This window comes from Bubalus bubalis, chromosome 19 (genome assembly GCF_019923935.1).
Source record: "Bubalus bubalis isolate 160015118507 breed Murrah chromosome 19, NDDB_SH_1, whole genome shotgun sequence".
Lineage (NCBI taxonomy): Eukaryota > Metazoa > Chordata > Mammalia > Artiodactyla > Bovidae > Bubalus > Bubalus bubalis.
In genome coordinates this window covers 70888840-70904865 of record NC_059175.1, presented here as the reverse complement: position 1 = coordinate 70904865, position 16026 = coordinate 70888840, and the positions used below count along the sequence as shown (strand labels likewise).

General features: G+C 61.5%; 1 protein-coding gene across 1 annotated transcript in view; it reads right to left on the bottom strand.

Moving 5' to 3' along the window:
* Positions 1 to 7743, bottom strand: part of SLC6A3 (solute carrier family 6 member 3) — a 40461-nt gene extending 32718 nt beyond the window's left edge. The window contains 3 exon segments of the mRNA XM_025270737.3: positions 2106 to 2331; positions 6033 to 6164; positions 7424 to 7743. Of these exon segments, the coding sequence (XP_025126522.3) occupies positions 2106 to 2331; positions 6033 to 6164; positions 7424 to 7709 (644 nt within the window). The 5' untranslated portion in view covers positions 7710 to 7743.
* Positions 7744 to 16026: the final 8283 nt, after the last annotated feature.

The following is a 16026-nucleotide window of genomic DNA, read 5'->3' as shown; positions in this document are numbered from 1 at the left end:
CTTAATAATAAATCACTGACTGGTCAGTTTTTCCCCCTCTATTTTTCTTATCTGAAAATCATTTAGATAAATGAAGTTTTTCCAGACCTCCCAAACAAAACATGAAAGTGAAGAAAGTGTTAGTCACTCAGTCGTGTCCGACTCTTTGCAACACCATGGACACAGCCTGCTGGGCTCCTCTGTCCATGGAGTCCTCCAGCAAGAATATTAGAGTGGGTAGCCATGCCCTTCTCCTACATGTCCCCAGATGGCCTCACCTGGCACATTCCACATCTCTGACAGCTTTCTGAACGTTCTAAATGGCACCAAAATCCATCTTAGAACTGTAGAAAACAACCCAGCTTGGAAACTTAGCCGTGGTTTTGTTGGTGAAATGACAAACCCAGATCTAGTGAGAGCTGTCTCTAGACATCTGTGAGTGGTGGGACAGGGTGGGGGGCTGGGGGTGCCCCAGGGACTTGCCTGTAGCCACGTCTGCTCTCCCCCTTCTGGTGCAGGGCCCCCTCCCTCTCTCCTTCTGGTCCCTTCTCTCCCATCACAGGCTAACACTGAAGTCAAGGCTGGACCAGGTCAGGGCTCAGCGGGACCACAGGGGAGCACGCGTGGAGCCCAGGCCTTGCCCTGTGGATGAGAAGCTCCTACGTTTGGGACCCACGGCAATGAGCCAGCGGAGGGCAAGCTCCTCAGGGGGCGGAGTGACTGACAAAAGCTCCGCCATCCTTTCCTGGGTGAATCTACCGCCTCTTGCTTGCTTGTAGCTCTGAGTCCTGACCACACACTCATGTGACAGGGTACTGGGTCTGCGTTTTCCAGGGGATGCCCGCCCTGGCGTCTCTCAGGCGGATCTGATGGGGCCGACCCCAAGCGGACTGACGTTACCAGCCCTGCTCTGAAACCCACTGGCCGCTGCTAAGAGCTCCCGAGACCAGGCCCTCACCTCCCTGCTTCGGAGCCCCCTCCTCCAAGCAGGCAGGCATTCAGTGGCCCTTTGACCTCCCCATCACAGACACCCCTCCCCTCCTTTCAGACGCCTTCACCCGCTAATCCCAAACTACCAAAAGGAGTCTCTTACGAAAAACTAAACAGGTCCCACTGCACACCAGCTGCGTGCTAGCCACGCTGTTCCTGGAAACTCCGGAGGAACGCCCTGGTCCCCTCTGGCAGCCCCCCAGCGCCCCCCACCCAAACCTTTGGCACTGTGTCCCTGCCCATCGCTGTGGCCTTCTGCAGCGGCCGGTCCTAGAGACACGTTCCCCACGTGGGGCCCCCAGAGCTGAGCATGAGACCCCAACTATCTGGACACACAACCTCAGACCCTAGACGCCCGCAGGTTCTGTGGACTCGCTCGTCCCCTGGGCGGGGTCATTGCGACACCCACACGACAGAGGCTCCCGGCTCCCGAGGGCTCGGTCCCGCCCTGCACACCTCACCCAGCTCTGCTGACCCTGTGGGACAGGGCCCACCCCTCATGGACCACCCCGGGCCGCCAGCTGCTGATAAAAGGGGTCTTCTGGAAGCCCCTCTGCCAGCCGGGGCCGGGCAGCAGCTCTGCTCACACCCCCGGACGTGTGATCACCTCCTCCAGGACCGACTTCATAACTTTCACAGTGAGATGGCCTTCGTGTTTACGCTCATGGTTTCCTACCTCGAAGCAAGTTTTGAAATTGTGCCCACCTGCGATTAAAACCGGAATTATATTTTGGGCTGAGGTTCACTTTTCTACATTGTTGGTGGACCCATTTCCACCTAGAAACACAAGCAGACTGTACCCAACCAGGATTTTCCCAAAGGAAGACTGCAGTCACCGGGAACTTCACGAGTCCGCGGCCAGCACGGCGAACACGTTTCTCAAGAGAAGTGGCCTCTGTCAGGACGTGGGGAAGGGCAGCTGACCCGGGGTTGGGGGGAGCTGTCCAGTTCCCCTTCCTGCGAGGTCTCCTCCCAGGGGCAGAGCTGAGCTGCTGGAGGTGGGGTCAGAAAGAGGCCCCTTGAGAGCGCCGGGGAGTGGGACGAGACACAGCCCAGGGGCAGCACATGCCGGCGGGTGACCCCGGGCCGGCGCCCTCCCCTCCCAGGGACGTTGGCCCCGAGGAGACCCCACTCACTCGAAGTACTCGGCGGCGGGCGTGGTCCTCGAGGTGCCGTTGGGGCCCGAGCTGGCGTTGGGGGCACGGGCGTCCGAGCAGCGGGGGCTGTTCCAGGAGTGGTTGCAGTGTGTCCAGGGCAGCTCGGCGGTGAAGGAGGAGAACAGGTAGTGCAGCGCCCAGGCGATGATGACGTTATAGAAGAAGCCGATGTACAGCGAGATGAGGACGGCCGTGTAGCCCACACCTGGGGGAGAGCGCGGCCCGTCAGGTCGCCCTGCCCCGACCCCCAGGGACGCAGCTGCCTTGGGGCTTCCTGAAACCAGGCAGCGCCTCTAAGCACGTCGGGAGACGAGGGAGAGGGTGGGTCCCGCCGTCATCACTGAGGAGGGGCCACCCCCTCCCAGCACCCTCCAAGGCCTACCAGACCTGCACGGCCAGTCAGGGACACCCCAGTACAACCAGGTCGCCTGCAGACATGTGGAGGAACCAAGGGCCACCTTGGCTGCCCACCACCACTCACAGCCAGTCAGGGTCGCCCAGGCTCACAAAAAGTCACCTAGGACCACCCTGGGTCACCAGGGCAATTTGACCCAGGGGTAGCCAGGGCCACCAGCCAAATAAAACCATCAGAAAAATTCACCACTACCCAGGGCCATCTAGGAAGACCCAAGGATACAAAACACCAAGTCAACGAAGGCCACCCAAAGCCACTCAGGGTCACCCAAGGACATCCCAGGCCACCCTGCCAATAGGGCCCTGAAGGCTGTCCAGGGTCACCCAGGAATACTCCGTGTCTCCCAGAGCCAAACAGGACCACTAACAGTCATGAAAGAATGGCCAGGATCTCCATGGCCGCCCCCAGCCTCCCGGGCTCATCCAGGACGAGCCAGGCCTCCAAGACAAGCCCCACCCAGCTGGGCTGCCTACAGCCACCTAAGGCCACTCATGGCCATCTCACTAACCATCCCTCCCCCAGCCCAGCCAGGGCAGACAGAGGCATCTGGGTCCACCCAACATCACCCAGGACCATGCTTGATCACGCAGAGCCCCCTGGGCCTGTCAGAGTGCCCTGTGCAGGGTCACAAGACCTGGAATTTGGGAGAGCCACTGAGGGGCTCCTGACCGCTGGGGCAGAACGGAGGGCCGTGCAGTCTTTGGTGCCGTGTCACCCTGACCGTGGTGGACGGCTGGTCTGCAGTAAGGCCTCCGTCCTGTTCGGTGCTGGACAAGCACTGCTGCGTTCCGCTGCTGTGGTTCAGTTTACCCAGCTCCACACAGACTTCCCTCATTTCCACATCCTTTCCCGGCTTTGCTGCTGGGACTGGCTTGGGCATCAGTACCCTGGAAGCTCATGGGCACCTGCCTGGTCCTGCCCGCCTGTGGCCAGGAGGAGCTTGTCTTCACAGTGACTTTTGCAGGGAGCGCGTTGGCTTGTTTTTTGTGGGTCTAGCCCTCCTTGTTTGTTGTTGTTCAATTATTAAGTCATGTCTGACTCTCTCAGACCCCATGGTTGAGCATGCCAGGCTCCTCTGTCCTTCACCATCTCCCAGAGTTTGCTCAGGTTCATGTCCATTGAGTCGGTGATGTCATCCAACCATCTCTGCTTCCCCCTTCTCCTCCTGTCCTCAATCTTTCCCAGCATCAGGGTCTTTTCCAATGAGTTGGCCCTTTACATCAGGTGGCCAAAGTACCGGAGCTTCAGCTTTAGCATTAGTCCTTCCAATGAATATTCAGGACTGATTTCCTTTAGGATGGACTGGTTTGATCTCCTTCCTGTCCAAGGGTCTCTCAAGCATCAATTCTTTGGCGCTCAGCCTTTATGGTCCAACTCTTACATCCGTACATGACTACTGGGAAAGCCATAGCTTTGACTATAGTGACTTTTTCGGCAAAGCGATCTCTTTGCTTTTCAATAAGCCGTCTTGGTTTGTCATAGTTTTTCTGACCCTTAGGAGAAGCTATTTTCCTGCTCAGAACACTTCATTAAAACTCTCTTCCTACCCTGAAAGCAGAAAGAGAGTGACTCCAGTTTACTTATGTGCAGACATTAAACAGATCTAGTATCAGGAATGATTCCCCGGGTGGCTCAGCGGTAAAGAATCTGCCTGCAATGCAGGAGCCACAGGAGACTTGGGTTCGGTCCCTGGGTCAGGAAGATCTGGAGAAGGAAATGGAAGCCCACTCCAGTGTTCTTGACTGGAAAATCCCACGGACAGGGGAGCCTGGCGGGCTGTATACAGTCCATGGGGTCACAGAGTCAGACACGACTGGAGTGACCCAGCACACGGCACAGACAGGCCCTGGAACACGGCCCCTCTTAGAAGACATGCTCAGCAGCAGGAAGGCCTCCTCTGGGGTGGACCCCGTCCTTGGGGAATAATTCCTCACTGCACTTCTGTCCCCTGCGCTCCCCGGGAGAAGCTGGCTCACGGTGGACTCGCCCGGCAGCCGCAGAGTCGGGCAGCCACGCGGCTTCCGAGCGCCTCTCAGAAGCTTCCCGGCCATGAGCTGGCGTGGGTGGCTGCTGGCAATCTCCGGAAGCTGACAGCTCTGTACACCGAGCCTCCGCCTGTGGGGACTCAGAGCCGCCTGTGACCGAACGCCAGAGCAGATCCAGCCCCGTGTCCCAGGGAGAGCGGCCCGAGCCTCTGGTCCTTCTGACCCCAGTGCGGCGTGCACAGCCAGCCCCCGGGTGGGCCAGGTTGCTCACGGTCACAGCAGAGTGACGAGGGCACCTGGGGCGGACGCGGCTCCCAGGGGACGTGGGCTTTGCCCCCAGCAGCAGCACAGCTGCCTGGAGGCAGAAGGGCGGCAGATAGGGAAACAGAAGACAGAGCGACAGACGGACGCAGTAAGTCAGGTAGGCAGGTGGATGATAGACGGCTGATACGTGACAGCCAGACGGGTGACAGACAGATGAGAGGCAGACCCGTGGATAGAGTGATGGATGGGCACACAGGTGGGAGACAGAGCGCTATGGGTTAGACTGTGGCCTCCAAAACCCATTTGTCGAAGTTTTAGCAATCCCCAGTATTTCAGAATGTGATCTTACTGAAGGCAGGGTCTTTACAGAGGAAAATCAAGTCAGGGTGGGCTCTAGTGCACTGCGACTGATGTCCCCATAGAAAGGGAGACCTGGATGAAGAAACACCCATGAAGACGCAGGGAGAAGACGGCCCCCCACGACCCCAGGAGCGGGCTGGGAGCAGGCCCGCCCCTCCCCCCGGCCTCAGAAGGAACCAACCAGCACCCTTGAGTTCAGACCTTGGAACTTCGACACAACAGATGTCTGTTATTTAAGCCACTTGGTTTGTGGCGCTCTGTATGGCAGCCCCAGCAAACTAACACAGATGACAGACAGTAGATCACAGAACTACGGACAGGAGGCTGTGTTATCTTTTCTACCATGTTAGCACTTTGACGAAACACCACCACCCAGGAACTGCAGGCTGGGAGCAAGGACACACACTCGCAAACCCTCCGTCATGACAGGTCTTTAGAGCAGGACCGGCATTAAAAGGATGTGTTCAAGGGCCTAGACACCCAGCAAAGCAGCACAGGATACACACGGCTGGGGTTGACCTGCTGTGCAATCACCCCAGCCTTTCCCCGCCCCCGCCCCGCCCCCGGCCCACGCCCCGCCCTGGTCCACGCTCTGCCCTAGTCCACGCCCCTACCCCAGGTCCAGCCCCCGTCACGCCCCTACCCCCATGTCCCGCCCCCGCCTCCTCCCCCTCGGCCCACGCCCCGCCCTGGTCCACGTCCCACCCCGCCCCACGCCCCGCCCCGCCCCGCCCCGGTCCACACCCTGGCCCACACCCCGCCCCGCCCTAGCCCACGCCCCTGCCCTCCGCCCCTGGCCCACGCCCCACCCCTCCCCATGCCAGCCAACCCCGGACCCTGGCCCACACTCTGCCAGGCACGTGGAGCGTCCCCGCCCGTTACCTCTCAGGATGGGGCAGATCTTCCAGACGCCTGCAGCCCCCTCTCTGTTGAACTGCCCGAGGGCCAGCTCCATGTAGAACAGCGGCACGCCGGCGACGACCATGAAGAACAGGTAGGGGACCAGGAAGGCACCTGGGGGAGCGACAGCACACTCAGCCTGGACCCGAGGACGCGCCAGCCCGGCTTCATCCCAGCAAGCGTGCCGGCGTCCACGCGTGTCCCGGACACGACCGCTGTCACCCTTCTTCGAAGCTCCCCGCAGGCTGGGGGCTGGGCCTCCTGCGTCTGTGCCTGGCTCCCGCTGTCACCGCACCCTGACACACCCCTCTGGGGACCGCGGTCACCCCCTGCCCGCAGGTACGCGCAGGCCCCGAGAGCAGAGCGGACCAGCTCGGCCCGGGGCGGCTCTGCTCCTCACTGCTGTCTGCTCTCCGCCCGCCCAGCCCTGGGTCCCCTCTCTCTCCTCCATGGGGATGTCTGTCCTCGTGAGCTGTGCATCCTTGGGGTCCAATGCAGCCTGGCCCCCAGGACGCCAGCCTGCCTCCGTCGGGGCTGCAGCAGAGCTCTCTGCTGGCAGGTGCCGCCCCCGTCTGGGGTCTCTCCGGGCTACTGCCCTGAGCACAGAGGTCGGGGCCCCACCGGCTCAGCCGTCTTCAGCCGATTCGCTCTGCCTCATGGGAGGTTGGTTCTGCCATGGCTCTTCCGGTGAGGGGCGGGGGAGGCAGGGAGACGCCACAGGGCTGCCTGTCTTGGGTTGACTTCTGTACCTGCTCAGAAATGCCCAGCTGCTCACGGGCAGGCCCTCCCCAAGGAAGTTTCCCGAAGCCCCGAGTGCGGGGCATGGAGTGACCCCGATGGGGTGGCAGCGTCTAGGAGACTCACAGGAAACGAGCACCAATCTAACTGGCTTCTCAATTTGGACTCTTGGGGGGGGGGGTGGTGACCTGGGCCCATTTCTTAGTTTTCTGCCTTGAATGCAGATGGAGCAGTTCTAGGGCTGGCTGTGCAGGGGAGGCGGGGCCGGGGAGGGGCGGAGACACATTCCCTGGACATTCTGGGGCTCCAAGCACAGGGGCTGCCGCACACTTTGTGAGCACTGGGCGGGTCGGTCAAAGAAGCCGTTCTCCAGGCCTTGGAGAATTTTCTTTTCCAAAGTGAAGGCCACTTTGGGAAGCAGAAGGCAGAGTCACGGTGCCTCCAGCCACGCCCCTGCTTTCCTGGCCTCGGCGTCCTCCCAGACAGAACCGGCAGGGGAGGAGACCGTTCTGAGTGCTACCACGCAAGGTTCCGGGACGTCCATGCGCTCCGCTCTGCTGCGTCCCCCCGGAGCCCGGCCTCCAGCGCCCTCGGGGCCCCAGGCAGGAGGGCAGAAGGCAGGTGGACAGACTCACCCCCGCCGTTTTTGTAGCACAGGTATGGGAACCGCCAGACGTTGGCCAGGTCCACGGCGAAGCCGATCACGGAGAGGAGGAAGTCAGCCTTCTTGCTCCAGGTCTCCCGATCCTGGGCCTCTGTGGGGCTCTGCGGGGGGTTGAGGAGGGTGGAGTTCGTGAGCTGCACCCCGTTTTGCTCCTTGACCAGGACGAGTTCCACCGCCTTCGGGCCCGTGGCATTGGCCTCCTTGGCCGGAGCCACCACGGAAGACATCAGGGCCACAGAGCACCTGCCCTCGCTCATGGCCTCCTGGACTCAGGAATCCTGTACTTCCGCCCTCTGGGTCTTCAGCCAGCATGAAAGATAAACACACACAGGGATGCACAGGTTTAGCAGCCAGAAGTATGGTGCACTGGGCAGCATGGGCAGGGAGGGGTGGCTTTCCAGACGTTTCTGTGGGGGCAGAACACAAGCTGTCCCAGCACCTAAGGAGACAGAGCTGGGATGAGCAGATGACCTGCACTCCTCGTGGGGCTAGGAGACAGGCCATGGGGACCTCAGGCCCCTGTCCCGCTCCCCCTCCCCCAGTCCATTCCGTAACGTGCAGGGTGGAGTCGCCTCTAATGTGGTTTCAGTCATAACGCAAGAGGTTACCTCCACGCTCCCCCCACTGCCGTCATAATGTGACGATCTTCAAATGGCTTCCCACAACAGTGCACACGCGTTCTTTACACTCAGCAACCAAAGTCAGAGGCAAAATTTTAAAACCAGGGTCACCCACAGGAATTCAAAGTTTCAAAGTAGTGATTACAAAAGCCTCCTTCAAGGAACGGCTGCATGTCCATATCCATTGCGGGCCCTGGACGGCCCAGGCAGGGATGGGAGCTCACAGGACTAGTTTCCGCATGGAGCGCTTCATCTGGGAAATCACCTCCTAGTCACCTTCACGACACTCTGGGTAGTGCAATCAGGGAGGACGGAAGAAACCACACAGTCATGCCGGAGAGCGAGGTAGGCCCTCAAGGCCGTGGGCAGCTTCAAACATGACTTCTGGCATCTGGATGTTTCAACTGCATACGCTTGCAGGTGTGCATACGCGTGCGCGCGCGCGCACACACACACACACACTCTGAAGCAGAAGGCACCAGGAGGCAGTGGAAACGGGGTGACTTTCCTCTGCATCCGAGTTTGAACAGAAACTCACAACACGACTCATCACAGCACGTTCCTGAGACGAAGGAAAGGCACAGAAGGGACTTGGGGGAGGAGCAGAGGAACTGGCCTGCGGCAGCGTCCAGGGGCGCGGGGAGCAGAGGAGCTGGCCTGCGGCAGCGTCCAGGGGCGCCGGCAGGGCTCTCGCAGGCCCAGCGGACTGCTCTGACAGCGGCCGTGCGGGCGGGCCGGAGACCACCTGCGGGGCTCCCGGCTCAGGACGTGGGGAGAGCCCACCTCATGCCTGAAGCCACGGCCTCACAGGCCAGCTTTGGGGACAGAAAGCAAAACGTGCTGCTTGGGCAGCGTGGTTCTGAGCCCAGGACAGAAACAGAAACAGTCTGCCCCTACAGCCAGCCTGGATGCCCAGAGCCTGCACACCCCCCCACCTTCCCGGGCATCCCTGCCCCATCTTAGACGGCAAAGACTAAGCCCTGTGAGAAGAAGCCACACTGAGAAAATGACCCGGGTTGGATCTGGGGGCCGCTTGCCCAAGTGGTCCCCACCAGGCACAGATCTAGTTCAACAGGGAGCAAGCAGCCCCCGGCCTCACGGGGCAAGCTGGGCAGGGAAGCCAGGGCCAGCAGCCCCCTGCCCAGCGCCCTCTCCTAGCCTGGGGCAGGGCAGGGGCAGGGGACACGGGGACGCACACACAAGCCCCGCGCCCCGTCTCAGGCTCACACCTCTCGGCCACCTCACCTTCAGATGGGCAGTTGCCCTGTTGCAGAGCGCTGTGCATCCCAACTGTCGGCTACTGTTACCTGTGGCCTCCCCCGCACCCCGCCCCGACAGTTCCTGCCCAGGCCCCGCGCCCTCGGCCTCAGATTTCAGGGGACGCCGGTGCGCGGCGCGGGCCACGGGGGTGGCCCGGACTCACCTGCGCGCCCGGCCTCTGCGCCGCTGGAGACCCGCCACCCGGCGTCTGCGAAAGCTCCAGCTTCGGCCCGCGGCGCTCAGGGCTCTTATCTTGTCGCCGGGACCCGCCCCGCCGGCCGACGGGGGCGCCCGCCCACCCTGGCTCCGCCTCCGTGCTGCCCCGGGTGGGCGGAGGGTGAGCGGGGCCGCGCCCCGCGCCCCGGCACCCCGCCCCCGGGAACCCCCGCCGAGTCGGGGCTGCGGCGCCAGTCCCCCGCCCGCAGCGCGTTGTGCCCGCGCTCCTGGGGCCTGGGGCGCGTGGGACCCGGGACGCCTCTGGTCCCAGGCCTCGCAAGACCAAGTGTGAAAGTCGCTCAGTGTGTCCGACTCTTTGCGACCCCACGGACTATACAGTCCTTGGAATTCTCCAGACCAGAATACTGGAGTGGGTGGCCGTTTCCTTCTCCAGGAAGGGCTCTTTTCCGTGTCCTTCCCACCCCAGCTTGCACCCCAGAGCTGCCCCGCGCACCGGCATCTGCTTGGAGCTTGGGGCTCCCTCGGCCCACCCACTGCTCCGCCCCAGTGAAGCCCGGGAAGGGCAGTCGCGAGGGGAAGAAGGTGCGCGGCGGGCGGGGATCGAGGCGGGTCTTGCCTCCCTCCGCTTCCTCTCCTCCACGCCACCTCCACCCTGACGCTGTACCCACCCCGCTCCCCAGACCAGTCGTCTGGAACTCTCTCGTCGGTTCCGTCGCCTCCTCCCCCCGCAGCCGCCCCTCCCGAGGTCTCTCTGGGGCTCTGGGGACATCTCCCTGACCAGGAGCTGGGGCGACTTGGGAGCGGGGGTCCTGCCGCGACCCCGGCCTCCCCCTGGTGGGCAGTTTCAGACCCCGCCCGGTCTCCGTCCTCTCTCCTCCGGCTGTGCGCCCGGGCGGCGGCGAGGTACCCGATCCTCGCTCGGGTCCGGGCTGCGGAGACGCGCGTCCTTCTGTGGCCCGAGAGACGCCTGTGCAGGACCCAGGGTCCGAGCGTCGGGCAAGGAGCGAAGCGTCCCTGCGCTTTGCCGACCTGGAGCGCGAATCGATTGGAACCAAAGGGCTTGAATCTCGCTCGCATTGGAAAACGATTTCCCCGGATGGCCGGAAACCACAGCGGTCAATACCGGCTCCCTGACCAGGCGGACTGGGATCTTTGGCGAGATGACCCCTCGCAAGACTGTACATTCGGGACGCGGAGGGATGCAGTTCCCAAGCCACCAAGCAGACCCAGGACCCTCAGGTGCAGGACGGCACACAGGTAGGTGGCACCCTGGCTCTGCACAAGGAGGAGCCCGGATGGCAGCCCTCCCCTCCCCCTCCGTGTAAGCTTTGATTTTCCCACTTGGCGTCCCTTGAAGGGGGGTGTCCACACCGCGCTCTCTGCCCTGAGCCACATGCTTGGCAGTGTCCCTCTGCCAGGGCCTGCAGACCACCCTGGATCCTCAATACCACCGTGCCCAGGGCTCCAGTTTCATTCCGGAGACCACACCTCCCTGCCTGTCTCACAGCCTCCCCACCAGGGGCTGGTACCTGGTGTCCGGCAGGAACCACCGTCCCAGGCAGGACTGGGGTCCAGGGAAGAACCCAGCACTCAATATCCCAGCCTCTCTGCTGCTGTAACAAAGATGTTTCAGGCTGGGTGGCATACAAACTCGAGTGCCCACAGGACAGAAGAGCCCAGAAGCGCTCTGGAGCCGCCTTTAAAAGAGCACCGGCCCTATTCCTGAGGGCTCAGCCCCCCACCGGGGCCTCATCACCTGCCAGACCCTCCAGGACCATCCCGGGGGGGGGGGGGGTGAGGGCATCAGCATGGATTTGGGGATGTGCACGCAGGGAGGTGACAGGGATTTCATGAGATGGTGACGTGCCACCTTGAACCCATGAGGACCAGTGGCCATCCCAGCAAGCTGTCTGCCCACAGACGCTCCACGTTGTGAGTTTCGAGAAAGAAGAGGCATACTAGGTTGGGGCTTGATGCACGGGGTCATAGGAACACGGGGTGGAACCAGCCAACTCAGACGTGTATGTCTGCAAGCACACACACCAGATGGAAAGGCCTGGGAAGGCGGGTGGTCCCCGCAGGGGCCATCCATGGCCCGAGCCCACCCCGACGGGGCTGCTGCCTCCGTGCCAGACAGACCCAGACAGGAGCGGCCCATCACGGCGTCGCTAACCTGCACAAAGAGAAGGGTGCTGTGGGCGTCCAGGGGTGCTGCCGCCCGCCCGGCCTCAAGATGAGGGGCCCAGGGGTGCCGGAGAGCAGAGACCGAGGGAGTTGGACCCGTGGCCTGGCCTCAGAAGCCCGAGAAAGCCGGCTGCCTGATGCTAGTGTGCCTGCATCATCCTGGGCGGGGTTCCCCCCGGCCCGCACCTGTGCAGGTCGGACCTATGGGGTTCAGAGCTGATTAAACAGCCAGCCTTCACGGGCTTGGAATTCGGCCCAGGGTTTATCTTCAGAGTGGCTGCTGTTGGTTCGGAGGCCTCCATGGGTGATGGTGACTGAGTCCCGTCCTGCTGACCTCGAGCAGTTGCTCACCGTCTGCTGTGGACCAGCTGCTGCCGCAGGCCCGGGGCGGGGTTGGGGGGGAGCCTGTGGCCAGGCTGCTGTCCCCACTGCGGCTCTGCCCCACTGGAGGTTGCCGCTGTGTGTGGCCCTGTCTCAGCACCCCGACTTCAGGGGGCTGCGAGCGTGTCCCCCACAGCTGCCCCACCCACAAGAGGACGAAGGCCACGAGCTGACATCAGGGTCGTGCCTTTGAGGTTCCCCAGAGGCTGGAGCCTTGGTGGGTGAATGTAGGATTCTATCTGAGCGTCAGAAGGCCGCCTGCAGGGGAGGCTGGTGGAGTGGGGCGGGATGGAGCAGAGCAGGTCAGCAGCGCGGGGTGATCCTCAAGCTCGGTAGGAAGAGCTGGAGGGCTCAGGAGTCACCACGCAGGTGACGGGGTTGTTCCGGCCGCCAGGGCTGACTCTGGAGCCAGAAGTCTGAGATCAAGGTCCTGGAGGGGCTGCGTCCTTCCGAGGGTTGAGGGGGAGTCTGGTCCAGACCCCTGCAGCTTCTGAGGGTTTGCTGGTATCCCGGGCTTGTAGAAGCATCACCCCATCTCTGCTTGTGTTCTCACAAGGTATAATGTGTGCGTGTGCGTGTGTGCGTGTGTGTGTCCATATGTCTGTGTGTTCGTGTGTGTGTGCATGTGTGTGTGTGATGTTGGATCAGAGCTCCCCTAATGCCTCCTTTTACCTTGACAACCCCTGTAAAGAACTCATCTCCAATTAAGGCCACATTCTGAAGTCTTGGGGCTTAGAATTTTGACATCTGAATTTGGAGGCACAGTTCAACCCACAACAAAGAGGAACCTTAACCAGGCCCTGGCGTGCTGCAGCCCATGGGGTTGCAAAGAGTCAGACACAACTTAGCGACTGAACAAGAAAAAGAAGAAGCCCATTCTCCAGGGAAGCAGCTCAGAACTCGTCAGAGCCTCCTACGTTCTGTGGGGTTGCAAAGATCGGACTTGACTGAACGACTAAGTGTACGCACGCGCGCGTGCGCGCGCACACACACACACACACACACAGGACGTGTGGTCCTGCAGCTCAGGCCAGGACGTGCAGACTTGGAGGCAGACAGTCGGTGCAGGAGAGCTGGCCTCTGGTGAGCCGATGTTCTCAGGGAAGAAAGGACTCTCAGGGGTGCTGCCTGTGGAGGGCGGAAGAGGATTCCCCCTCCCAAGGCGCTGGCAGGACCTGAGGGCCCTAGCTCAGGCCTCCTTCCCTCCAGCCTCGCTTTAGATGTAAGGGGCCAGCAGCTCTGTGGCTGCACCTTCCTTGTGGCCCGGAGCCCTTGGGTCATCTGTGTGCGGCTCCCCTGCCCCTCCTGACCCTTTGCCCCGAGAGTCGGTGCCCATGGGGCTGGCAGGACTCTGGGTGCCCGCCTGAGGCCCGACCCCAGGTTCACGGGGTCGCACGGCCTTCATGAAGTGTCCTGGCCTCTGTCTGCCCCCCTGCTCACCAACCACCCTGACACGGTGCAAAGAGGACCCACAGAGCCACGGCTTCAGGCGCCGACCCTCAGGGCGCCGCGGGGTTCTCTGCTCAGCAGCCTTCCGCCCTCGGAGGCTCCCGGACGCCCAGGCCCACCTGCCCCTCGTGTGGGGACGGAGGGATGTGAGCAAAGAAGGAAGAGCCACGCCGTAGCCCGGGGGCTCCGCGTGGGTCTGCCAGAGTGAGAAGTTGCCGCCCGGTCCCCCGCCCTGGGTTTCTCGGGACTGGCGCCCACACCCCCGGGGCGCCCCTGCCTCCCCCAGAGCCCCCCTCCAGCCACAGCACCCAGTGCCCGTACCTGGCCCCCCCTCACATCCCCGGGCGCCCCCACCCCCCCCCCCCCCCCGGGAGCACCCCTCCGGCCACACCCCCGGACTCCCCTGGCCCCACCCCTGGGAGCACCCTGCCCCCCACACCCCGGGCGCCCCCAGCAGGAGGCTGGGAGCCCAGGACCACGCTTCCTGAGGGCTCGAGGAGGCCCAGCTCGGAGTCTGTGGTGGAGAGTTGGCCAAGTGCATGCGGGCAGCTGCGGAGACCGCACAGGAGGCGGGTGGGCGGGTACACGCCCGAGTTATTCCCAAGGTTGAGTGTTGAGGGGATCCCGGAGCCAGCGGCTCCCCCAGAGGGCACCGTGGTCTAGAGCAGCACCCCCCTCGCCCCGAGGGGGGCTGTGTGAACCCCAGCCGCACCTTGAGCGCAGAGCCGGGGCTCACCCTGAGAACCCGTCAGCTGGGCTGGGGAGACCTGGGTGGTGGCCTGCCTTCCTAACAACTTCCTGGGGGATGAGCTGCAGCTGGTCCCCAGACCACACTCCGAGAAGCACAGACCTGGCTGGGCCCATGGGGTGTGGAAGGTTCTGGAAGACAGGGGTGCTGCGTGGAGCCTCTGGCAGCCCTGAGGGACTCAGTGCAGACCTTGGGGGGTTTTGGAGAATAACCGAACATTCTTGAGAAAACCGATGTTCTCCTTTGGGGTGAGTATGTTCCGAGCTGCAGCCCCGACCCCAGGTGAGCTGAGCCCCATCGGTTATAATGCTCGCCCACCTGTCCAGCTCCTACAGAGACTCTCTGTGAGCTGAGGATCACGTGCCCCCCGCCCCCATCCGTGGCACTCCCTTAGCCCATTCCTGGGCGTCACGGGCACGTCCCACGACCATATGACCGCAGAAGCATATGGATACCACGGTGTACCGACCCTGCCATCAAAGCAGCTACACTCAGAAGGGAGGGAAATCTTCCTGGGGGGCAGACACCCCAGCAGGGCACCCTGAGCTGAGAAGCAGGGAGGGTCAGAGGTGCGGGCCTCGGTGATTCTTGCCCATTGGCTAGTGTATCGTGGAGATGTCCCAGAAACTTGAGAAATTAATGATAAGAGCTTTACCTGCAGATGACATAATCACCTATGCAGACAGTCTGAGTGAATGTAGAAGACAAGCGCTAGCATTAACGAGGGAAGTCAGAGGGCGCCGGGTGTACAAACATCGGCTGTGCTCCTGTGTGCCGGCAGCAAGCTACCTTAAGATAAAACTCATAGTGATTTCACTTAGAATAGGCTCCAAAACAAGCTGCCATGTGTGTGCAAGACACAAATGTTGAAAACGTCGCTGAAGAACTGAAAGGTTGAGGGACGTGGAGAGACCGTGGCCAATCTTAAGTCTTAGTGTCATGAAGATGCCAGCGCTTCTCAAACTGAAATTCTAACTGGCTTTTTTGAAGACCTCAACCAGTTGGATCCTAAATGTATAGGGACCCAGGATAGCCAAACACTGCTGGAAAAAACAAGATTGCAGGACACTTTGTGACCCCGCCACCCACATAAAGCTGATCTTATTTTCTGTCATTATCTTGCCATTTGTGTCCTTGCTTTACAAACAGCTTTATTGGTATTTAATCGATGAACCATAAACTGCACGGATGTGAAGAGCACTGTTTAGGAGGTTTCTGTGGTCACAGAACATGCGCCCCGTGAGGATAACATTCCTTGTGTTCAGACCCTCCTCATGCCCCTGCAGGCCCTTCTCTACCCGCCCCACTGGCCTGTGGCCTGTCTGCCAGCCACAGGCCCCTTCGTTCTTCCTAGAGTTGTACATTAATGGCACCACACCGTAAGCGGCATATTGGAGCTGAATCTGTGCCGTTGCACTCGTGTTCCCATCAGTGGAGAAGGCGATGGCACCCACTCCAGCACCCTCGCCTGGAAAGCCCCATGGATGGAGGGGCCTGGTGGGCTGCAGTCCATGGGGTCACTAGGAGTCGGACATGACTGAGCGACTTCACTTTATTTTTTCACGTATAGATAGAGCATCATCTATTCACCCCTTCACCGGTTGATGGACGTTTGGATCTTACAAACAAAACCCCTGTGAACACTTGCACACAAGTCTCTGTGTGGACATGCGCTTCCACCTCTCTTGACTAAGAGCTTAGCTGTGGGATGGCTGGGGCATTTGTGCTGATGTGTGCTTAACTGCTTTTTAAAAC